At 55.1% G+C, this 25,054-nt stretch overlaps 1 protein-coding gene across 1 annotated transcript; it reads right to left on the bottom strand.

The window, feature by feature from the left end:
• Positions 1–1,592: 1,592 nt before the first annotated feature.
• On the bottom strand, positions 1,593–20,185 carry LOC133355483 (protein shisa-4-like). The gene is made up of 5 exons (XM_061572800.1): positions 19,250–20,185; positions 10,667–10,844; positions 9,004–9,140; positions 8,561–8,836; positions 1,593–8,154 (listed from the first exon to the last, which is right to left on the bottom strand). Exons 1-5 carry the CDS (start codon positions 19,311–19,313, stop codon positions 8,081–8,083), a joined length of 729 nt encoding a protein of 242 aa, XP_061428784.1. The 5' UTR covers positions 19,314–20,185; the 3' UTR covers positions 1,593–8,080.
• Positions 20,186–25,054: the final 4,869 nt, after the last annotated feature.

The following is a 25,054-nucleotide window of genomic DNA, read 5'->3' on the forward strand; positions in this document are numbered from 1 at the left end:
GACATCTGCTCAGGTGGCAGGAATTGATTTGTTCCGAGCTGTGATGTCATAGTGTTTGAACCTTTGTAGTCAATTCTTCAGTCTTGATGGACCAAGGTTGACTTGAGAAATATTCCCCCACCCCTCCGGCCAACTCATTGACCAACCGACCGATCCTCTCACTCGCGTGTAGCGTCGGGAATGCACATCTTACACCGTCGGTATCGACTTACCTGCAGTTGCAGGCACAGGCCCATAGGGGGTGCCACCCTGAGCTGGGGAAGGACAGGGAGAGCTGGACCGTTGAGAGGCCGGGTTCCCCCCCCCGACCCCAGGTGAGGGGTTGGGGGGGGTTCTTCCAGAGCCCCCTGGAAGGTTCCAGAAAGGGGGGCGGTACCGTGTGCGGAGAGCCCCCGACAGCTCGGGTCAATGCTTTGAAGACGAAGAACCGAAGACCAGCAAGGCCAGGACCATGGGACCCGACGTCCTTGTCAGGGCTGGGGCCGAGCTCGGACCAGTGGTGAGGACCCTACCTTGGCTGGGTCGGGTTAGAGTAGCCTCCCTAGCTAGGACCCTGGGACCTCGAGCCCGACGTCCTTGTAAGGGCTGGGGCCGAGTGTGGACCAGTGATCGGGACCCGTACCTTGGCTGGGTTGGGTCAGTCAGCCTCCCCTAGGGCACAGATAGCCAGAGGGCTTGAGAGCCAGGTGACCCAGTGTGAGGGCGCGCTAGCCCGGAGGCTGTACCTACCTCGATAGTGGGAGTTAAGAGGAGTTATGTTTGTAGTTTATAAACACATTCCTGCGGAGGGAGCTGGTAGGAACGTTGGGTTGCTCGTCAATGGCCAGGGTCAACGGCGGCGTGGTGTATTCCGCAAATATGCCCGTGAGGGCAGGCACAAGCCGGCGTGAGTAGGTTAAACGTTGAGTTTTATAAGGGCACCACGGGGTGACCAGCCCCTCCCCACCCAGCCCCTCCCCTCCCAACCCCCACCTTCCCCACTCAGCCCCTCCCCACCCTCCCCTCCCTACCCAGGTCCACCCCTCCCATTTTTGGATGCACGACGGACGGACACAATAATCCCGTGGGCTGGTGGAACCATGTGGTTCCTACCAGTATAAACCGTGTTGCCTCTAAAGACGTCTCCAGTCTCCGTGGAACCCACTACACATGCACCCAATCACCAACCCACCCACCCTCTTGGGTTGCCACCGAGATCTTGGTGGCAATGTTGAACTGCACAGTTTTAGGTTTGCTCTGTGGAAGAGGTGGCAACCGTCCTAGTTCCAGGTACGAAAGCAAAACTCGCCAAGAACCGCAATGCCAGAGAAACCAAAATGACTGCACCAATGTACAGCAATGTTAAATAGAATCACCATCCCTATGGTAAACACGCCGAATACAGTTACCAAGGAAAATGACAAATAACGGAGGTTAGTTTCCGATAAAACAGCAAATTTCAACGCGTTTCTCCACCCAAAAACAAACGTGGGGCGACGCTCATCTTGAAGCCAATGGGGGGGGGGGGGTCTTCCACCTTGCCATGGCCGACGAATGTTTATCCACCGTTGCCCAATGGGGTGACTGCAGGCACATGAAGACGTTGAGCTGTGTAACACACGCAACAGGCTTTTTAATATCATCACCATTTAACCAATGAAACGAAAGGTACTATTTTACAAAAGGAAGGGGGGCGGGGGGCAAACATTTATCGGTAACCACCAAGTCCGGTTGCGTCACCGCGCCACATTTCAATTCGCCCGCCGAATGTCTCGCCAACAAACTGACCCCGGGGGGAGGATGGGGGGGTGGGGGGGTTGACACTGCTGCTCAAAACTCCTTCCCAACCAAAGTCAAACGCGTTCGTGCCATCATCTCCGTCCCGTCTGTAACGGTCACGGAAACGGTGTAAAGATGAACGTGAACAACAACAGTCGACTATCAAATGGTGCCGCTGTTCGGGCGGTAGTGGAGGCGGAGAGGGTTGTTTGGTGGTGGTGGTGGGACCAGAGGTCGCAACTGGGTACCCGATACCCGTACCCTACCCGATACCTGGCTACCCGTACCCGGCCGGGTACGGGTACCCGTTTGCGACACTGGTGCGGCCGGGTACGGGTAAGTCACTGGTGAGTAGCCGTATTTTATGTTTTATTTTTATTATTTTATTACTTCCCTTCTACGTGACTTTACCGAAAGAACCAAGAAGATGAATCCCTGCAGTCACGAAAGCTTTAAATCGAAAAATAGAGTAGCCGTTTGTCACTCATTTCGGGTAGGGTACGGGTAGGGAACGGCTACCCGTACCCGGTCGGGTACGGGTACCCGTTTGCGACCCTGGTGCGGCCGGGTACGGGTAAGGAATCAAAACCCGTTTGCAACCTCTGGTCTCGGGTGGCGATGAAAATCCTGGCCGTGGGTGGCGTCCGAGGTTGGCCTATACCCTGGATCGCCAGGAGGGGGCAGTACAGCAAGTGGACAAAGCGCCATCGGTTTCCATCCGGGTGGTAGCACCCCGAATGCGCTTGGGTTTACTCTCGCTTGTTATGAGGACATCATTTAAATGGTTGAAACCATCTTAAAATCAAAACCCAACTACAGGACCCTCGTGGAAAGAAAAAAAAAGTCGTGCGGCTTTCCTCGATAAATAACCAAATTGTGATTATTACCACCCTACTAGAACACTGGCCACATTGATCAAAGGGATCCCCGCACCTTGAGATGGATGCATTTGCCTCGCCGACCAACAGGGGCGGGGGGGGGGGGAGAAGACGTCGTCGCGTGCGCCAACCTCGCGCACCATTGTGGACAACCTCAGGAGCTGCGGTGAGGAATCTCAGCTGGTCTCCACTCTCAGAACAAACGCGAGATCCGTCACCTCAACTCGTCGAATTGTCCACAAGCAACGCGGGAGAGAGCGGCTCGCACAGAACCGCTCAAACGTCTGTGCGCCCGAGCCAGACGAAAACAAAGGCCACACTCGGATCGCGAGCGGATTTGTAATCCTACGCGCAAACACTTGCACGTTCTTTAATGCTCCAGTGGAGGTGCCTTCCGCAGCAGGTGGCGTGAGCGAGCAGTTGCTGGGGCTGCGCCTTTAACGCGAATGCTCCCGTGCGAGTCGCGTGGGTCGCGTGCGATGTGAACTCGAGGCTGCTCCTCTACCCCGAACCTCCCATCCCCGAAGGGATAAAACGACCGCTCACTCCGTCGCAAGGCGCCTTTCGAGCTGCCCGGCAAAATCGTCGCAAGGCGCGTGTTTCCACGCATGCAATTCAAACGTCGACACCAATTCATATATAGAGTTAAATTAGCGAAGCACCCAGTGTACAGCTCACCAGGAATGCAAAAAAAGCATCAACTGTTACATCAAGCACGGCTGCAGGGCGGTCACGAAGTGAATTAATACACTCGGCATCGATTCCACGGCTTCTTACGCGGACGTTACAAGTATCACGAGAACGCGTCCGATCGGAGAGCGCCGCTGGGCGAGACGTCGAGCACCTGCGCCGAATGAATGAGGTGACGAGACGGGCTTGAGCAGCATCGCCGAGGACAATACACCGGCGAACGCGAGCGATTGATGAACACAATGGGCAATCGTTGTCTCTTATTGAGAAGCTCCAGGCAGTTGAAGCCGGCTGCACTTTGCCGAGGGGGTTTTACTGAACCCAACGCAAACGCAAGAGACACCCCCCAAACCCCCTTCCATGCGTGTCGCGTGCTGTGTGCGCGACACGCATGGAGGTCGCTCCCGGGATGGATTACGCGTGGCGATGACTTTCGCCGTTAAGGGAACATTTCGTACGGGTTCCCGTGTTGCCACGCGTATCGCGCACTTTTTAGATGGTCTTCTGCGGCCGTCTGGAACGTTCTCTTTCCTTCCGATATTAGGAAGCCGCTGGAGGCATGCTCTTTTAAATCGTCTAGATTTTTTTGTTGCGTTTAGTTTGTTTGTTGTCCTTACACCGCACTTCGGATTAGCACGGCTGGCTACGTGCGGTGCGAAAGAAGTGCAGCGTACACGTAGTCGTACGTGTAAAATGTACGATTACACTTGAAAGAACTTTCATTTGCTTATGCACTCAATTGAATCGAATCAATTTTATAACATTCATCGCTGAATTTGAACTTCTAAAGTAATGCTCCATTATTTAAAAAAAGTCAACATTTTTAGACGTTAATAGTTTACGCAAAGTGAACGCGCCAATCGTCAACACGGTGCCACGCGCCGCCACTCGGAGCAGGAAATGCAGGCGACGTTTCGGGAGGCGACGTCAAATTTGCTGCTTAACTGTCGGTGCCGGATTATCCCAGTAGCACAAGTAGCTACATATGTGTAGTAGCTACTACACACACGTGTAGCACAAGTAACTACATATGGAGCTACACAAGTAGCTACATGCGTAGTAGCTACTCGTGTAGTAGTAGCTACATGCATAGTAGCTACTACTACACGTGTAGTAGCTACATATGTAGTAGCTATGGGCCCCGCACTTTCAAGGGCCCCACGCTAAATGCTTTCAAGCCATCAATTCATGTTCAGTGATTCTGCACTTGCTCTATTACTATAGTACTATACCGCCTTCAACTTTTATGAACGACTGGGTGTTTAAGGTTAGCGATTTGTCGTACTATCTGGCTGTATAGCAAATGAAAAGATAGAATTACTTTACTAGGCAAGTAAAATTTTAGTGTTTTTTATATTTGTGCTTTCTTATATTTAGGGCCCCTTTATAACATATGCTACAGGCCCCGCACTAGTTTAATCCGGCATTGTTACCTGTCAACACCTCATCAGTGCTGCCTACCTTATTACAGACCAATTCAGACCTTAGTGGTCACCCCGTGCCCTTTATACATCTCAACGTTCATCCTACAAAGTCCCATCACAAGGGAGAAACACAAATAGACCAAAAAAAATACTTTTTCCCCGTATTGAAACGGCTGTACGCCGTACGGACCTGAAAACTCAATTTCCCTGTACAAGAATACAGGGTAAACCGTATGGGTTGACAGGTATGTATTTGGGGCCAAAGCAAACTCCTCCATTTCCTATCTTGGCCCCATTTTCCAGTCAATGCGAAGATGGGGGAACGTGTACAGAATGCGATTCATGGGCAGAATCCAGACTCCCCCACGAGCTGCCAATTTGCCAACGACTCCGTTTTTGCAACTCGATTCATCAACTGTTTTAACACCGCAGTGGATGTCGCGCGGCCTCTCGTGGCTTTGTTGGGGGGGGGTAAGAATGGACATGAAATCGACACGTCATTGCACCTAAAGCCGTGCAGTGTCAAGACTCTAAAGTGTCGCAGGGTTAATCTCTGTGGCCAATAATGCGTTCGCAAACACTCGGCGTGGGGACAGGGGTGACGATGCCCGCAGAACGCGACAACCCACACACGTCTTCTTGAGGCGCACTAATGCTGAAGGGGTCAGTGCAGAGTTCCGTCCGTCCGTCTGCATGTAACGCGGTGGGGGGAGGCGAGGTGACGCTTGTAAACCTGAACAAATAGACGTTAAACTTTGGAATGAAGTCACGTCGGTGTTATCGAGTTACCCTCTTAATAATTGGCCAAAGTGATCAAAGGGGATCCCCCCAGAACTTTGGAGACTCAAACCAAAGAAATATTAACCATTTACAAGTACGCAAACGCATCTCTGTGACGACAGCTGCCCGTCGGCTTGCGCACAGGAAGATACTTCTTAAGCACATCGCAGAGCACCACAGGATCCATGCGTGCGCAGGTCGTTTCTGCCTTGTCGTTGCATCCTCCCCGACGGATCGGCCCCACAAGAGGCACAATCACGTTCAGCAGATCCCCACTTAGCCCGCATCGTCACTCTCAACAAAAGCGCCTCCGCTACTCTGGGGCCATGAGACGCCGCCGTGAGTTATCAAGAGCACCACAGACGTCCCCTGCTAAGTTTGGAGCAGCGCTCACGTCCACTCGCGATCCCGAGCCAGTCGAATTCCTGCAAAGTAGTACAAGTTTAGCGACCACCGGGACACGATGATGGGCTGAACAGCGTGCTGGTCTGAACCTCCTTTCTTCGGCCGGGCGATCGACGGCCTGGCCATAGCCAACCAAGATTTGCATTCATCATCAGCCATGGTCAGTCCACTGCTGGATGAAGGCCTCACAAAGCTGCTGGCATCTCCCACGATCTTGCACGATGTACGACATGCATTACAACTCCAAAAATAGATACCTCCGCAATGTATATCGCGTTCAATATAATGAATGTTCGTAAAAAACCATCAGCAGTACTATGGGCAGGTCCAGGTACATCCCAACATGGATCGCTTTCCGCCCCCCCCCCCCCCCCCCCCCCCTCATGCATTAGGTTGCACTGCGCGTTGTTTGGCCCGGCGCGTCGTCCGACGTTTCGCTCCACATGCTGGAAAAATAGACGATGGCAGGGAATTCCAGTCTGGCCGTCGACAGGCTGTGGAGTTTAAGAGTCAAGTTCGTCCACGAGTCGTCCTTCTCGGGTGTCTGGCTGACTAGAGCAGCCATTTAGTGTTTGTCGCCCCTCACCCTCACATTTAAAAACTAAATAATATCATCAGGTCAGCCAAATGCCAAACACGATAAACCTTTAAATATAGACACAGCCAACTAACCATGCCGGTTCGTCCTCGGCGCACTTGGCACGCTCTGACTGACAAGGCGACGGTCTTCGCCTGCGTCTGCACCCTCGCTGGTTTCCTCTCCCGGCGGTGCGCCACTGCCGCCACCACCACTGCACCAGCTGCTGCAGCTGCACCAGCTGCAGCAGCAGCTGCACCAGCTACAGCAGCTGCAGCAGCAGCAGCGGGAGGAGCGGCAGGAGGCGCACACTGGCGGCTCTAGGAGGGCGTAGACTTGGCCATTGCCACGCTCCGCAAATATTTCCTCCGCTCGCAAGCCGTGACAAAACCAGTGGGGGGGGGGGGGTGATTGCCCCCTCCGTGAGACCCCAAAGAGTTGTAATTTATTGATATCAGAAATTGTTGTATTTAATGTGTTACTTTACCTTTGTTGGGCCATATTTTATAAAAAATGCTCGGCATTCTGAGAACGCACGGACTGCCGCCCCTCCCAATGTTTGGGAAGTTTCTAAAGCCGCCTCCGACTCGGCAGGCATCTGGTAATCGTCAACTAAGGTAAAAACAAATACGCGTGACGAATATGACATCACCACCGATCCCGCTAGGGAAATCAACGCTGGCACAAAAAATGCATCACCAAGTCGATCAACAAAACCCCTACACGCATGCAATACATTCAAGGGCAAACAACGTACAGGTCCGCCCAGAGCCCAGCGAGGCGTGGGTCGGAGCCGCAAGAACACGACGCAACACCTGCCCCCTCCCGAGAAACCTCACGGGCACTCGGTGCCGATGCTCGGCCACCCGGAGGAACGACCGGCGTGGTGGAGAGGGAGGCGTTCAAGACGCCCGCAAAGTGAAATTCCAAAACAACTCAACTTTCATTTTAATACCACAAGCGGTGTGCAGGTCGCTCGGCGAAATAGAGACAGCCACGATTGGTGGGAAGGACTAGCCCCGGTTGACAGCGGCGACCCATGCCGTGGAAACGTTACGACCGGGCTGGCATTGTGGTGGGTGGGGGTCGGCTGTGAACTATGACCAGGGGCTTAGTCGGCCGGGTCTGTGTGGGTTGGTGACCAAGAAAATATTTCCACAGCCGGGACACCGCATCCAGTATGCCTCACTATGGCTATCACTACTACTCGGCACATGATATCAGCGCCCGTCTATACCAGCGACCCGGAGAATACTCAGTGAAGAAATTAATCCCAACACAAGACGGTCACGAGCTCTCATGCCGATCCGGTCGCTAACCCCCGAACCCTGTGCGCGGGTGGCAATTGGCGGCGCGGTGATGCGAACCACCACGATAAGGAGCGGTGTGTGGGGGGGGGGGGGTCAAGATAAATAAATGAAACCACGAGCGATGAGCTTGCGTGTTTGGTGGGCATGGTTGGACTGTGTGAGCCGTGTGCGAGCGAGCGAGCCAGCAGGCGTGTGGGCTAGCAGGTGGGTTCACAGGTTGCCAGGCGGGCGGGCGAGCGAGCGGCCGGGCGATGAGCTTCACATGGCTTTGTCGGGCGCTGACGCGTAGCCCTGGTGGTAGGTGGGGTGCACCGGGTATGGTGGCTGAGGAGCTGGGTTTCACACGCACACACAAAGAGACAGAAGTCAGCCGCATTGGCTTGAACGGTTGGAAAAAGTGCTAATAGGGTGCTGATAGGGAGCACTTATTATGGCCAGGATGGAACACGAGCAGGTGGTGTGGCCAGCACCACACTAGGGCGTGCTGATGGTTACACACCTCATCTGAGGCTGAGTCGACCTAGGGGAGGCCCAGGACCGGTTCAGATAATCGTCACTGGTATTGGCCATGAGCGGGAATCGAACTTGGGTCACTGGGTTTGTAGCGAAGCGCGCTAACCGCTACACTACCGCTCCCCACTCACACGGACTTAGGTACCCATTCACGTACACACAAACGCACACAGCGGAGGCGCGCATGCTAGCCGGGGCTCCGTCGCCAGCAGCGGGGTTACTCACCCATGGCCGAGTCGTAGGAGGGCGGCGCCATGGGGTACGGCTGGTACGGGGGCCCCTGGGGGTTGTAAGTAGGCCCCTGCTGGGGGTACCCGGGCCCCTGGGGGTACCCGGGCCCCTGGGGGTAACCGGGCCCCTGGGGGTAACCGGGCCCTGCGGGGTAGACGGGCCCCATTGGGTAGGCGGGGTACGGCTGGGCCGGTGGGGGCCCCATCGGGGGCTGCTGGGGGTAGGCGCTCTGTCCGGGTCCCGGCTGCATGTTGAGCTGCATGTGCTCAGCTGTGACGGACAGAACGAAGACGCGCGGTCAGACACAAACAAGAACAACGCAACAACAACACGAGCAACGTTGAACAAATCCGCGAGCGTGACCAAGTCATCGCACCACCGCCAGACGGCCACACGTAATGACGCGTGGCCGGGGGCCCCACCGCCGCCTGCTGTACCGGTGGTGTAGGAGCGGAGGTTTCCCTGACGCCAGCGTCGGATGAAGCAGCAGGAGCACATGAAGCAGCAGATGGCGGTGATGACGATGACGAGGAAGACGAAGATGCTAGACGCGATCCCGGCGACCGTTCCGGGGCTGCGGTGCGAGACAGGGCGGTGCACGGGGTGACGGCAGTGAGCAGGAGTGTGAAGATGTTTTTAAATCCTTTATATTAAGTTCACTTGCTTGCTTGCTTGCGTGCTTACGACTGTGCAAATCTTTCGGTCGTTTTGTAACCCACTTCCCGTGATCCAATCGAGCTGACATTTTGCACACAGACTCGTTGTGCGTGACAATTTATTTTCGTGAAATTTTTTTCCAAAATGTTACACTTTTTAGGAATTTTTTTTTTATATTTAATTACCAATTGCTTAATGGTGGCAGGCAATCATCTGACCCATAGGTGGCAGCCATCTCAAGCCAAAGGACGAGAGGACTCGAGCCGCCACGCATATAAAGGATTTATAGTGAAAAACTTTGTTTTTACGGGTTAATTTTTTTCGTTTTTTATGCTTTCCAAATTAAGCCGGGTTCACGTTGGAGCCATCAGCTGCACCGGCAAACCATGCAAGAAAATCGCACATCCTCGTCGCATGCGACTGCTTTCGTCCACACCCGAGCGAGTAGTTGGGCAGTGAGGAAATTATGCGGGATGCGTTCAGGGTCGTAACAACCAATCGTAAATCGTCAACGTGCAGAACGTGATGAAACACGTTGCCGAGCAGCTACACAACCTGCAACCGGTTGTGCAGTTGCACAATGTTGCGTTACCGTTCAGGTGCAGCTGTCAACCAAACCCGGACAGAAGGCCGACACGGGACCAGTCGATTCTCGAGGATGGTTGGCAACTTCCCAAATCCTGAGGATTCGTCAAGTCCCCGGGAATCGAAGATAACGAGTGAATCGTGGGACAGCTCACTGGGGACATTGCGGCCTCGTTATTTGGGAGGAACTGGAGTCCACATTCTCCCCCAGCCACATTCCTCATGCTGCATAATGGGTCCTGCGGTGAAATTGCGGTTACTCCTACCCAGAAATCCCGGCACACCCACAGTCCACAGCCAAAACACTAATGTCTCGACTGAACCAAATAAGCACGTTACAATGCTACCCCAAACCACATCACCACCATTAACAGCATCGCTTCTATGATCACTGTTTCATTGCTTTTATGCCTTTATTTTGGTGATTTTTAAAAAATTTTTCGGTTTGGCCATGTTTGTTTGTTGTAGTACAGAGTTAGACTGATGGCCTTAATCTAAGTTGTCTTGTGGTTGTTGTTGTTTGACTTACATCCCACTGGGATTTTTTCACACAGTGTTGGTGTACGGTGCTTTTTCTGCAATATTTTTCTGTCTTTTCTTGGATTTTCTGTTTGCACATAGTCACTTTAAGATGTTTTCTTGTTCATGTTTTTGCTTTTTTTGTTTGTTGCGGTTGCACCCGATTCAAGAGCCGAATGGCTCACAGGGTTATACCTAATAAATGAAACTTTAAACTTGCCTCACCACCCCAAAACCCTCAACTCCGACCGCTGAACTCCAAACACTCAACCATGAATCCTGAACCCTTAACCCTGACCCACAAACCCACAAACCCTGAACCCCAAACTCCGTGCTCACTTCACGGCGAAGTAGGTGCAGTGCTTCTGCATGCGCTCGGAGATGCGCTGGCTGGACACGGAGCAGCACGAGCGCTGGTAGCAGCTGCCGCAGCACGACTCGGGGAAGATGCAGTTGATGCCACGGTGGAATGTTCCATTCTTGTCCGAGTAGCCCAGGCACTCGCGGTCTGCGGAGACTAACGGACAGAGACGCACGGAGGCACCACACGTGCAGCATTAGCGGGCAATTGCTTTTTTTCCCACACTGCACGAGCGAGCTGTGCCCCGGGGCCGTGCCCAGGCAGCCCGGCGCGGCTCAAAAGGTGCCAGGTTGGTTTTCCACTGCAGAAGCAGAGTCGTGCCGCCGACGCCACGTGCATCGAACGACGTCACGTGCATCGAACGAGTCGAGGCGCTTGTCGATGACCCTGCGACGTCATGTCCTCACCGCGTACCAATTGACGTCGCGCGATGGACGCATCGTTAGCCCCATCTGTGGCCCCGCTTGGCTAACCGAGCCAGATTCAGACATTCTGCTTGTGAGGCCAGCGCAGCACGGTTTGCTTCCGGCTCGGCAAATCGTCAGTGGAAAAGCACCCGTGCCGTGAGAGCCCCGCGCTGGCTTGGCTTGGATGTGCCAATGGATAGGGGTGCATGAGCCTCAAGGAAGCCCCAGTCACTCAGTTATCTCTGTTCTACGTCCACGAGGATTCATTTCTCCCTATAGGCGAAAATAATAACTCACCTACTTTGAGTTTGTAGAATATCGATGTGCTCTAGTTTGGCTCGAAAAGCCCAAAGGAAGATCCACTGGGTTTTATATTAAACTAGCTTTAATACCCGGCTTCGCCCGGGACTTGGATTCACCATGCCTGGCCGCCTTTGTCTCCACAGTGGCGATGTTCACACACCACACCAGTTACCCGTTTGAGGCTGAGTCGACCTAGGGGAGGCCCAGGACCGGTTCAAATAATCGTCATCGGTGGTGGCCGTGAGCTGGAATCAAACTCGGGTCGCCGGGTTCGTAGCGAAGCGCGCTAACCGCTACACTACAATGCGTTACGCTTCCACATGCGCGGGTCACGTGACAGATGTGACGTCACAGCTCACTTGCCGTGCAAACAATCTATGCATTATTGAGCTCCCCCCCCCGCAAAAAAAACAAAAGTGTATTTTATAATTGTTGCATGGTGTACAGTCTGGAAAGTACCCACATGGCAAATTTCCAGTTTGTTGCATGTCGGGAAGTACGCTAAACATTTTGAACAGACACACCTATTCACAACTTTGCCTTTATATATATGGAGGTGATGTAGGATGTCAATGAACCTTTGGTTGGCTCTGAGCACAGACAACCACCCAGCACGTTATATAACAAGAGTTTTCACCACACCAGTGTGCCTTGATGTGGCTCCAAGTGTGTGCTCAGTGACAATGGCGGAGCCAGGATTTTCAGGTAGGGGGGGGGCAACCCCTCCAGCAATGAGAAATGATAGAGGAGTTGTGAGTAAGGACTTGTTAGTGAGTAAGGAGTTGTGAGTAAGTAAGGACTTGTTAGTTAGTAAGGAGTTGTTAGTAAGTAAGGATTTGTTAGTGAGTAAGTAAGGAGTTGTTAGTAAGTAAGGACTTGTTAGTGAGTAAGGAGTTGCTAGTAAGTAAGGACTTGTTAATGAGTAAGGAGTTCTTCGTAAGTAAGGACTTGTTAGTGAGTAATGAGTTGTGAGTAAGTAAGGACTTGTTAGTGAGTAAGGAGTTGTTAGTAAGTAAGGACTTGTTAGTGAGTAAGTAAGGAGTTGTTAGTAAGGACTTGTTAGTGAGCAAGTAAGGAGTTGTTCGTAAGTAAGGACTTGTCCCTTGCTTTTTATTCGACGCATGTGCGGAGATGGCGCAGCCATCGATTGAGGGTCGAATTCGAACCGCGTTGTGTGATCGGCATCGCGCTCGCTGAAGGTGTTGATGCCTTCAGGGAACTCGTGTCCTGTATACGCAACTGCGCACAATTCTGTGAGTCGCTTATAACCGATTTGCCGTTACTTATTGCCAATTATGGACTCAGACTATTGTCCTATCATCTCATAGAGTCCTTGGCATATAATAATATGCTACACAGTGGCAGTGGGGGTCGTAAAATGTCGATTTATTACTAATAAACCCTAATGATCCGATCGAAATTAGGTATTTCGATCGGATCATGACTCCGCCAATGCTCAGTGAGATCACACCATGATAGTCTGTACCAACTATCATCTTATTCTGGACTTGAAGTTTTCGTGACTGCAAGGATCCACACTCTTGGTTCTTTCGGTAAAGTCAACAAAACTTGCTGCTGGCTCACCGGCGTTGTGATGGGCCTGGGTGTAAACCATTTCAAGGGCACCACCAGTGACAAGCCATCCCCTATGCCCACAAGGCGAGCATTAGTCGTCTGCCAGTAGGCGAGCACTGATCGTTCGTGTGTCATCCCAATTTCAGTAATGTCTAGAATTTGGCAAATTGGCGACATGATGCCGGCACACAGCGGCGTTCTCAATTTCGCGTAACGCTGGAGGGGGGGCAGGGGGAGGTATTTAACGTCCACGCTGAGTGAATCAGACAGGGAGATCGTAGCCGTTCCACCGCTGACGACTGAGCCGCAAAGACGCCACGGCATTCACCGGGGACGACTGTCGCCACCGGGGATCGAATCTCGAACATCTGCGACAAGCGGGCAAAGCGCAAACGTTGAGCCACGGGCCAGGCGCCGACGTATAACCAACCTCGTGTGGCTCCGGACACGTGCGCGTTTGTGTGTTGAACACCTAATGTCGCACTCATCTTCTTGGTTCTTTCGGTAAAGTCACCCACCTTAAATATACGCTGCCAAGCCTGGTGGTGTTCATTCAGACGCTGTCTTTCCGACAGACCTGTTCGTCACCTGAGGACGGCTGCTGAAACGTCGTGAGAATTGTATTTTAAAATGTTAAATTTTTATTATTTTATTATTTCCCTTCTACGTGACTTTACCGAAAGAACCAAGACGATGATTCCCTGCAGTCACAAAAGCTTTAAATCGAAATTTAATGTCGCACTCTTAGTTTTTTTCGGTAAAGTCACGTAGTAATAAATAAATAATACAAATAAATAATAAACCTTATAGAAATAAAATAATAAATCACGACGTTTCGGAGGCAACACAAGTCTCCGTCATCCGGTGGGACCGTCACAGCTAAAATTTACTGTATCAAGTGACTTCACCGAAAAAACCTAAGCGTATGAATCCTTGCAGTCGCGAAAGCTTCAAATCTAGAACTAATATCGCCACCGCACGCACTAAACCCATGATCGTCTGGGAGGTGCGGGAAATGACAACAAACCAAACGCACACAACGCACATTTCATGGAATGAGTGGGGGGATTTTAGAGTGCGCAAGCAGCTTCCTAACATCGGAAGCAAAGAACGTTCCAGACGGCCGCAGCAGCAGCAGCGAATCTGAAAACGCCACGCGGCCTGCAGCCAAAAGCTGCTGCTGATGTAAATTTCGATTTAAAGCTTTCGTGACTGCAGGGATTCGTCTTCTTGGTTCTTTCGGTAAAGTCACGTAGAATGGAATAAAATAAAACATAATAAAATAATATAATATTTCTCACACTGATGACGATGACCGGAGTTAGCGTGGTGGTTCATGCTCATTGAAGACATCAGCGAGGTATCCGTGGTTCATTCGCGGCAAGCGCTGCGTGTGTATGTGTCTGTAATAAGTGCGACCTCGTAACGTAAATCGTTGGGCAACGGGAAGCCGATGGAGGCTCAAGCGGGCACATCACAGGGCCACCGCCAAAGCAACTCTCTCGTCTCCGCCATCAAGGCACAGCGCAGAAATCGCAGCCACGACAACAATCGAAATAACAACAACTGCTGCTGCAACAACAACAACAACAGCACCACCACCACAACTGTGTAACGTCAAACGCAGCGGAAATAACTCAACACCACCACCACCGTCAGCAACCTCCACTGTTGCAGCATCAACCGCACTGAAACGACAGCCCCAGCAGCAGCTACTACAGCCGCAACCCTCACCACCAAACGAGCAACAACTGAAACAACAACAACAACAACCGTAGGAGCAACAACAACAACTGTAGTAGCAGCAGCAGCAGCTGTTGTGTGGGAATTGCGTGAATTGTATCGGGGCTATGTCAACACCGCGGCGAGGTGGGAACCCTGCCCAGACCCCCCACCCCCACTTAGCTCACACCACACCGGCTCAATCCCAATAACCCCATACAACAGTGGGACCCTGCCCAGACCCCCCTCCCCCACTAATCTCACACCACATCGGCTCAATCCCAATAACCCCATACAACAGTGGGACCCTGCCCAGACCCCCCTCCCCCACTAATCTCACACCACATCGGCTCAATCCCAATAACCCCATACAACAGTGGGACCCTGCCCAGACCCTCACCCCCTCCACTAATCTCACACCACACCGGCTCAATCCCAATAACCCCATACAACAGTGGGACCCTGCCCAGACCCCCCACCCCCACTAATCTCACACCACACCGGCTCAATCCCAATAACCCCATACAACAGTGGGACCCTGCCCAGACCCCCCCTCCCCCACTAATCTCACACCACATCGGCTCAATCCCAATAACCCCATACAACAGTGGGACCCTGCCCAGACCCCCCCTCCCCACTAATCTCACACCACATCGGCTCAATCCCAATAACCCCATACAACAGTGGGACCTTGTCCAGAACCCCACTAATCTCACACCACATCGGCTCAATCCCAATAACCCCATACTACAGTGGGACCCTGCCCAGACCCCCCCCTCCCCCACTAATCTCACACCACATCGGCTAAATCCCAATAACCCCATACAACAGTGGGACCCTGCCCAGACCCTCACCCCCTCCACTAATCTCACACCACATCGGCTCAATCCCAATAACCCCATACAACAGTGGGACCCTGCCCAGACCCCCCCCCCCCACTAATCTCACACCACACCGGCTCAATCCCAATAACCCCATACAACAGTGGGACCCTGCCCAGACACCCCCCCCCCCCATCTCACACCACACCGGCTCAATCCCAATAACCCCATACAACAGTGGGACCCTGCCCAGACCCCCCCTCCCCCACTAATCTCACACCACACCGGCTCAATCCTAATAACCCCATACAACAGTGGGACCTCTGCCCAGACCCCCCCCCCACTCTCACACCACATCGGCTCAATCCCAATAACCCCATACAACAGTGGGACCCTGCCCAGACCCCCCTCCCCCACTAATCTCACACCACATCGGCTCAATCCCAATAACCCCATACAACAGTGGGACCCTGCCCAGACCCTCACCCCCTCCACTAATCTCACACCACACCGGCTCAATCCCAATAACCCCATACAACAGTGGGACCCTGCCCAGACCCCCCACCCCCACTAATCTCACACCACACCGGCTCAATCCCAATAACCCCATACAACAGTGGGACCCTGCCCAGACCCCCCCTCCCCCACTAATCTCACACCACATCGGCTCAATCCCAATAACCCCATACAACAGTGGGACCCTGCCCAGACCCCCCCCTCCCCACTAATCTCACACCACATCGGCTCAATCCCAATAACCCCATACAACAGTGGGACCTTGTCCAGAACCCCACTAATCTCACACCACATCGGCTCAATCCCAATAACCCCATACTACAGTGGGACCCTGCCCAGACCCCCCCCTCCCCCACTAATCTCACACCACATCGGCTAAATCCCAATAACCCCATACAACAGTGGGACCCTGCCCAGACCCTCACCCCCTCCACTAATCTCACACCACATCGGCTCAATCCCAATAACCCCATACAACAGTGGGACCCTGCCCAGACCCCCCTCCCCCACTAATCTCACACCACACCGGCTCAATCCCAATAACCCCATACAACAGTGGGACCCTGCCCAGACACCCCCCCCCCCCCATCTCACACCACACCGGCTCAATCCCAATAACCCCATACAACAGTGGGACCCTGCCCAGCCCCCCCCTCCCCCACTAATCTCACACCACACCGGCTCAATCCCAATAACCCCATACAACAGTGGGACCCTGCCCAGACCCCCCCCCCCCCCCACTAATCTCACACCACACCGGCTCAATCCCAATAACCCCATACAACAGTGGGACCCTGCCCAGACCCCCCCTCCCCCACTAATCTCACACCACATCGGCTCAATCCCAATAACCCCATACAACAGTGGGACCCTGCCCAGACCCCCCCTCCCCACTAATCTCACACCACATCGGCTCAATCCCAATAACCCCATACAACAGTGGGACCTTGTCCAGAACCCCACTAATCTCACACCACATCGGCTCAATCCCAATAACCCCATACTACAGTGGGACCCTGCCCAGACCCCCCCCTCCCCCACTAATCTCACACCACATCGGCTAAATCCCAATAACCCCATACAACAGTGGGACCCTGCCCAGACCCTCACCCCCTCCACTAATCTCACACCACATCGGCTCAATCCCAATAACCCCATACAACAGTGGGACCCTGCCCAGACCCCCCTCCCCCACTAATCTCACACCACACCGGCTCAATCCCAATAACCCCATACAACAGTGGGACCCTGCCCAGACACCCCCCCCCCCATCTCACACCACACCGGCTCAATCCCAATAACCCCATACAACAGTGGGACCCTGTCCAGACCCCCCCTCCCCCACTAATCTCACACCACACCGGCTCAATCCTAATAACCCCATACAACAGTGGGACCTCTGCCCAGACCCCCCCCCCCCCACTCTCACACCACATCGGCTCAATCCCAATAACCCCATACAACAGTGGGACCCTGCCCAGACCCCCCTCCCCCACTAATCTCACACCACATCGGCTCAATCCCAATAACCCCATACAACAGTGGGACCCTGCCCAGACCCTCACCCCCTCCACTAATCTCACACCACACCGGCTCAATCCCAATAACCCCATACAACAGTGGGACCCTGCCCAGACCCCCCACCCCCACTAATCTCACACCACACCGGCTCAATCCCAATAACCCCATACAACAGTGGGACCCTGCCCAGACCCCCCCTCCCCCACTAATCTCACACCACATCGGCTCAATCCCAATAACCCCATACAACAGTGGGACCCTGCCCAGACCCCCCCTCCCCACTAATCTCACACCACATCGGCTCAATCCCAATAACCCCATACAACAGTGGGACCTTGTCCAGAACCCCACTAATCTCACACCACATCGGCTCAATCCCAATAACCCCATACTACAGTGGGACCCTGCCCAGACCCCCCCCCCTCCCCCACTAATCTCACACCACATCGGCTAAATCCCAATAACCCCATACAACAGTGGGACCCTGCCCAGACCCTCACCCCCTCCACTAATCTCACACCACATCGGCTCAATCCCAATAACCCCATACAACAGTGGGACCCTGCCCAGACCCCCCTCCCCCACTAATCTCACACCACACCGGCTCAATCCCAATAACCCCATACAACAGTGGGACCCTGCCCAGACACCCCCCCCCCCCCATCTCACACCACACCGGCTCAATCCCAATAACCCCATACAACAGTGGGACCCTGCCCAGACCCCCCCTCCCCCACTAATCTCACACCACACCGGCTCAATCCTAATAACCCCATACAACAGTGGGACCTCTGCCCAGACCCCCCCCCACTCTCACACCACATCGGCTCAATCCCAATAACCCCATACAACAGTGGGACCCTGCCCAGACCCCCCCTCCCCCACTAATCTCACACCACACCGGCTCAATCCCAATAACCCCATACAACAGTGGGACCCTGCCCAGACCCCCCCCCTCCCCCACTAATCTCACACCACACCGGCTCAATCCCAATAACCCCATACAACAGTGGGACCCTGCCCAGACCCCCCCCTCCCCCACTAATCTCACACCACACCGGCTCAATCCCAATAACCCCATACAACAGTGGGACCCTGCCCAGACCCCCCCCTCCCCCACTAATCTCACACCACACCGGCTCAATCCCAATAACCCCATACAACAGTGGGACCCTGCCCAGACCCCCCCCTCCCCCACTAATCTCACACCACATCGGCTCAATCCCAATAACCCCATACAACAGTGGGACTCTGTTGTGTGGGGTTATCGGGTTTAAAGGCCCAGGCAGGGACATGGAGACCTGCGTCTCGCACCCAAGGGCCCCCTGGGGGTGGGGACTCAACTCTCACCTCATGAGGCTTGGACCACGACCCGGCAGCCTGGTCCCAAGGACCCCAGCATGGACCCCCTAGCCACCACCATCACCATCACCACCACCATCACCACCATCACCACCACCACCACCACCATCATCACCACCACCACCATCACCACCACCACCATCACCACCACCATCACCACCATCACCACCACCATCATCACCACCACCACCATCATCACCACCACCACCATCACCACCACCATCACCACCACCATCACCACCACCATCACCACCACCACCACCATCACCACCACCATCACCACCACCATCACCACCATCACCATCACCACCACCACCCCCCCCCCCGTTGTTACCTTCGCCGTGGGCGGCCACAAAGCAGAGCAGGGCGAAGACGAGAAGCGGCGGCGGTGCCGGCATCGCGTCCACGCGGCGTCTCCCCCTCCTCCCCCCGCCGCCTCTCCCGAATATTCCGACGAGAACACCACCACCCACCACCACTACTACCAGCACCACTACCCACTACTACCACCACTACCACCCACCACCACCACGACCACCCACCACTACCACCACCACTACCAGCACTACCACCACGACCACCCACCACTACCACCACCACTACCGTCTACTACCACCCACCACTACCACCACCACCACTACCAGCACCACTATCCACTACCACCACCACCACAACCCCCGTGCGCCTCTCCCCGCCTATCTCCTGCCGCCGCCGCTGCTAGAGGCCTCTCGTCTCCCTCCTACCCACACAGCCACCACCACCACCACCCCCAGAGTCTTCTCCCGACTCAGAGCTCGCCTCGCCTGCTCCTCCCGTAAGCGTGCCGCCTCCCTCGCCCCTCTCTCGCACTCTCACCGCCAATATCTCTCCTCTACTCTCTCTCCACTCTCCCCTGGACTCTCTCCTCGCTCTCTCCCCTGGATTATCTCTCTCCTCGCTCTCTCCCCGCCAATCTATCTACTCTCCTCTACTCTCTATCCCTCCTCGCTCTCTCTCGACTCTCTCCACGCTCTCTCTCGACGCTTCACTCGACTCTCCCCTGCACTCTCTCCACTCTCGACTCTCCCCTGGACTCTCTCTCCTCGCTCTCTCTCCACTCTCTCCTCGCTCCCCTCGACTCTCCACTGCACTCTCCCCTCCACTCTCCACTGCACTCTCTCTCCACTCCCCCCTGCACTCTCCACTCTCCCCTGGACTCTCTCTCTCCTCGCTCTCTCTCCACTCTCCCCTGGACTCTCCTCTCTCCACTCTCCCCGCGTCTCCTCCGCTATCGCTGCCTCGACTGCCCACGACTCCCCCCGCTCCCCCCCCACCCCCCACCGTTTGCTTTGAGGTGGTCACGTGGCCTCGGCCTCGCGCTCTCATTGGCGAAGGCGAGAGCGACGTCACTCGCCGCGGTACGCACTTCCGCTCCGGGGGTCGCGCGCGACGCCACGTGACCGCGAGTGGGGTTAATTAGCCTCGTGAATATTCATGAGGGTGGCTGGGCTCATGAATATTCATGAGGGTGGCTGGGCTCATGAATATTCACGAGGGTGGCTGGGCTCATGAATATTCATGAGGGTGGCTGGGCTCATGAATATTAACGAGGGTGGCTGGGCTCATGAATATTAACGAGGGTGGCTGGGCTCATGAATATTAACGAGGGTGGCTGGGCTCATGAATATTAACGAGGGTGGCTGGGCTCATGAATATTAACGAGGGTGGCTGGGCTCATGAATATTAACGAGGGTGGCTGGGCTCATGAATATTAACGAGGGTGACTGGCCTCATGAATATTAGCTAGGGTGACTGACTTCATGAATATTAACGAGGGTGGCTGGCCTCCGGCGTGAGTAGGTTAAACGTTGAGTTTTATAAGGGCACCACGGGGTGACCAGCCCATCCCCACCCAGCCCCACCCCTCCCACCCCCCACCCAGCCCCACCCAGCCCCTCCCCACCCTCCCCCTCCCCACCCAGCCCCTCCCTCCCCACCCTCCCCTCCCCACCCAGCCCCTCCCTGCACGACGGACGGACACAAGAATCCCCTGTGGGCTGGTGTTACCAGGAGGTTCCTATCAGTAAAATTGTCTTCTAAGAAACCGGTCCCTGGTGCCAAAAAGGTTGGGGACCGCTGCCCTCTCGCGCCCTCCGCACGCAGTGTCCGCTGCCCCCTAGCGCCCTCCGCTGCCCCCTAGCGCCCTCCGCACACAGTGACCGCTGCCCCCTAGCGCCCTCCGCTCGCAGTGTCCGCTGCCCCCTAGCGCCCTCCGCTGCCCCCTAGCGCCCTCCGCACACAGTGACCGCTGCCCCCTAGCGCCCTCCGCTCGCAGTGTCCGCTGCCCCCTAGCGCCCTCCGCTGCCCCCTAGCGCCCTCCGCACACAGTGCCCGCTGCCCTCTAGCGCCCTCCGCTCGCAGTGTCCGCTGCCCTCTAGCGCCCTCCGCACACAGTGTCCGCTGCCCCCTAGCGCCCTCCGCACAGTGTCCGCTGCCCCCTAGCGCCCTCCGCTCGCAGTGTCCGCTGCCCTCTAGCGCCCTCCGCACACAGTGTCCGCTGCCCCCTAGCGCCCTTCGCACGCAGTGTCCGCTGCCCCCTAGCGCCCTCCGCACACAGTGTCCGCTGCCCTCTAGCGCCTTCCGCACGCAGTGTCCGCTGCCCCCTAGCGCCCTCCGCACGCAGTGTCCGCTGCCCTCTCGCGCCCTCCGCACACAGTGTCCGCTGCCCTCTCGCGCCCTCCACACACAGTGACCGCTGCCCCCTAGCGCCCTCCGCACACAGTGTCCGCTGCCCTCTCGCGCCCTCCGCACACAGTGACCGCTGCCCCCTAGCGCCCTCCGCACACAGTGTCCGCTGCCCTCTCGCGCCCTCCGCACACAGTGACCGCTGCCCCCTAGCGCCCTCCGCACACAGTGTCCGCTGCCCTCTCGCGCCCTCCGCACACAGTGACCGCTGCCCCCTAGCGCCCTCCGCACACAGTGTCCGCTGCCCTCTCGCGCCCTCCGCACACAGTGACCGCTGCCCCCTAGCGCCCTCCGCACACAGTGTCCGGCACGACGCTCGTGCCCCCTGGTGGCGTCACGCTGCGGCCCGCGAGCTGCTCCACGTCGTGGGTGGTGGTGGTGGCTCCTTCCTAGCTCACCCGGGGACCTTGTCGGTGAGTGCGAGTTGGGTGATAAAGTTGGGTGATTGTTTAAGTTGGGTGATTGTTTGAGTTGGGTGATTGTTGAAGTTGGGTGATTGTTTAATAGGGGATGATCCCCTATTAAGAGTGAAACGTGGCTTCGTTTCCCACGGTTTAAATCCCTTACCGTAACTTACCTGGTTACCTTGACATATTCCTTACCTGGTTACCTTGACGACAGATTCCTTATCTGGTTACCTAGATGACAGGTCGCTTACCTGGTTACTTAGACGACAGATCCCCTACCTGGTTACCTAGACGACAGATCCCCTACCTGGTTACCTCAACGACAGAGCCCCTACCTGGTTATCTAGACGACAGATCCCCTACCTGGTTACGTCAACGACAGATCCCCTACCTGGTTACCTAGACGACAGAGCCCTTGCCTGGTTACCTAGACAACAGATCCCCTACCTGGTTACCTAAACGACAGATCCCCAACCTGGTTACCTCAACGACAGATCCACTACCTGGTTACCTATACGACAGAGCCACTACCTGGTTACCTAGACGACAGATCCCCTACCTGGTTACCTAGACAACAGAGCTGGCTACATTCGCATGCCGGTCCTTGCCGTCGGCATCGTCGCGAGCCGATGAACCCACCACATGGCCACCTCGCAGCGCCGCGCTCACAGCAGCAAGACTCCAGCCTGATGATTGCTCATTTTTGCTTTTATTGCGACCGCGCCAGCGCTGACGGTGAAGGCCCACTACTCACCGGGTGTGCACCACGGCCCCAGGTGAGCTCCTCACCTGGCCAATTGCCTCGGTAACGGACCCGTCACCCCGTTAACAATTTAACAGACGCATTGCCGAGTTCGGTTGACAAATCCATCATCTGTTTACCCAGGTGACACACGAGTTGCCCGGTTGCCAAGGTGACAGGTGCATTACCCAGGTGACAGATCCGTTACCTGGTTACCTAGGCAACAGACCCGTCACCCAAGCAACAAAACCCATTACTTGCTTAACCAAGCGATAGACCCGTCACCTGGTTACCCAGGTGACGGGTCCATTACCTGGTCACCATGGAAACAGATGGGTAAACCCCACACACTCCGGTGACCGTCAGCGACCGTAAATGTTGACGGTCGACCGCAATAAACGCGCCCTGACCTGGCACCCGCGTCCCGCCACTCTCGAAATCAGTGTCCGACCGGCGCCGTGGAATGCCCCACTCACCATCGTCAACTCCTAGCGACGACGGTGAATGGGGCATGAGTGGTTGATGCGCGCCGATGGGTTGCCACCTTCAAACGAAAATAACGGGACCTATTGCGGGAACAAGAAGAATGTCCCCCCCGCCCGCCCGCCCCACTCACCCTAGCATAGCAGGTCGAAAGTTACCAACATTTTGGGGAAATTTTCCTGCATATTACCAATTTCTGCACTATTATGACAACTCGCCCGATGATGCTGGGTGTAATTACCAGCGGAAGGTCGTATTCAAAATTGTAAATGTTGTGGATTTACTCTCCAACGCACCGGTGGGCTTAAGTAGTAACTAATTGGCGTTTTGTTTACGTGACAAACCTTACTGGCTGTGTTGGGTGGTGGAGGGTTACGACACATTTATACTTACGCGATCTAACCCAAAAACCTTTATCATGAATATTGGTCGCAAAAGCCTACGTGTTAAATGACTAATTTCTGTTCGGTGCCATCGATTGAGGTAGGAATTTTTTTAACAAAAATCAAATGCTTTAGGGCAAAGTGGTCCCAACATCGCCAATTCCAGGCCCCAACAAGATAGACATCTTGGCTAGGTCCCAACACCAGCAGGCGAGGCCCTAGGCAGGCGTGGCCAGGCTGTTATGGCCGTTTGAGGCGAGGGGATCTTTCCTCCTCCCAGGGGTCGAGTGAAGCCGTGCCAGGTCAGGCCGCTTCCGCACTACAGCTACAGCTACAACCCTACAGGCGTGCGTCTCAAGCCTCCGCGCGCGACGCGTGTTTTCCCAATCAGATGCAGCTCTCTACTGCAGGGGCACCGATCGGGATCGGGGAACCCGTGCAGGCCCGAACCAGAAACCACAACATGCAGAGAGACAAGGCTGGGAGGGTTCCGCGTGCAACGTGGTGGTCGCGTGGCAAGCGCCCCTGCACACCCAAGGCACTTGGATGGGAGTCGCGCCTTTCCTGCCGTTTGTGGGCACCGTGCACCTTTGCGTGTTGGAATTTCTGACTGCGTTTACATGGGGGGGCCACGCGGCGGAGGCTTAGGAGGCAGGTTCAAGCGTAGAGGTCCGGGTCCACAGTTCGCGATTCTCACAGAGCGACACGTTCGGTGCTCGCTTGGACAGCCGTCGGTCCGGGCGTCGCTCGGATCGTCGGCCGCGAAACGTTCGCTGGGATGGTCGAGCGAGTGGTGGCGGAGTGACACGATTGGTGGTGTTCATCTCTTCGGCGAAATTAGTGACGAATATATTCCGCGGGGTGCGCGCGCGGCTCTTTAATTGCAGAGTCATAGGATGACTCTATGAAGAGATTGACAAGAGCTCGTGGATTTTCTGACTTGACGATAACGGAAGGGGGAATTGCGCGCCCCTCACACCACAAGCTATTCCCCTTGAGCGTTTAACTCAACGTTTGGCATTAGTCAGCCAGTCTAAGGGAGAATGGCGACGTGAAATTCACAGCCTCCACGCGGGTCGTCATTGCCCGCGCTAAGACTGGGACTCACGCGACCCACTCCGTCTCCATCGACGCCCGAGCGGAGACATAGGCGACGGTCGCTCTGTGCGAACCGCGCGGCACGGACCGGACCGCGGTGATTGTGGTGATGGTGGTGGTGGCGCTGGTTGAGTGAGAAGATGCCGCCGGGTCCTAGCGCCAAACCCACGGCATCCGAGTGGACACATACATTTCGATTTAAAGCTTTCGTGACTGCAGGGATTCATCTTCTTGGTTCTTTCGGTAAAGTCACGTAGAAGGGAAGTAATAAAATAATAAAAATGAAACATAATAAAATACAA

The sequence above is a fragment of the Lethenteron reissneri genome, chromosome 51 (assembly GCF_015708825.2).
Source record: "Lethenteron reissneri isolate LAM-NWPU_2019-01 chromosome 51, ASM1570882v1, whole genome shotgun sequence".
NCBI classification, from domain to species: Eukaryota; Metazoa; Chordata; class Hyperoartia; order Petromyzontiformes; family Petromyzontidae; genus Lethenteron; species Lethenteron reissneri.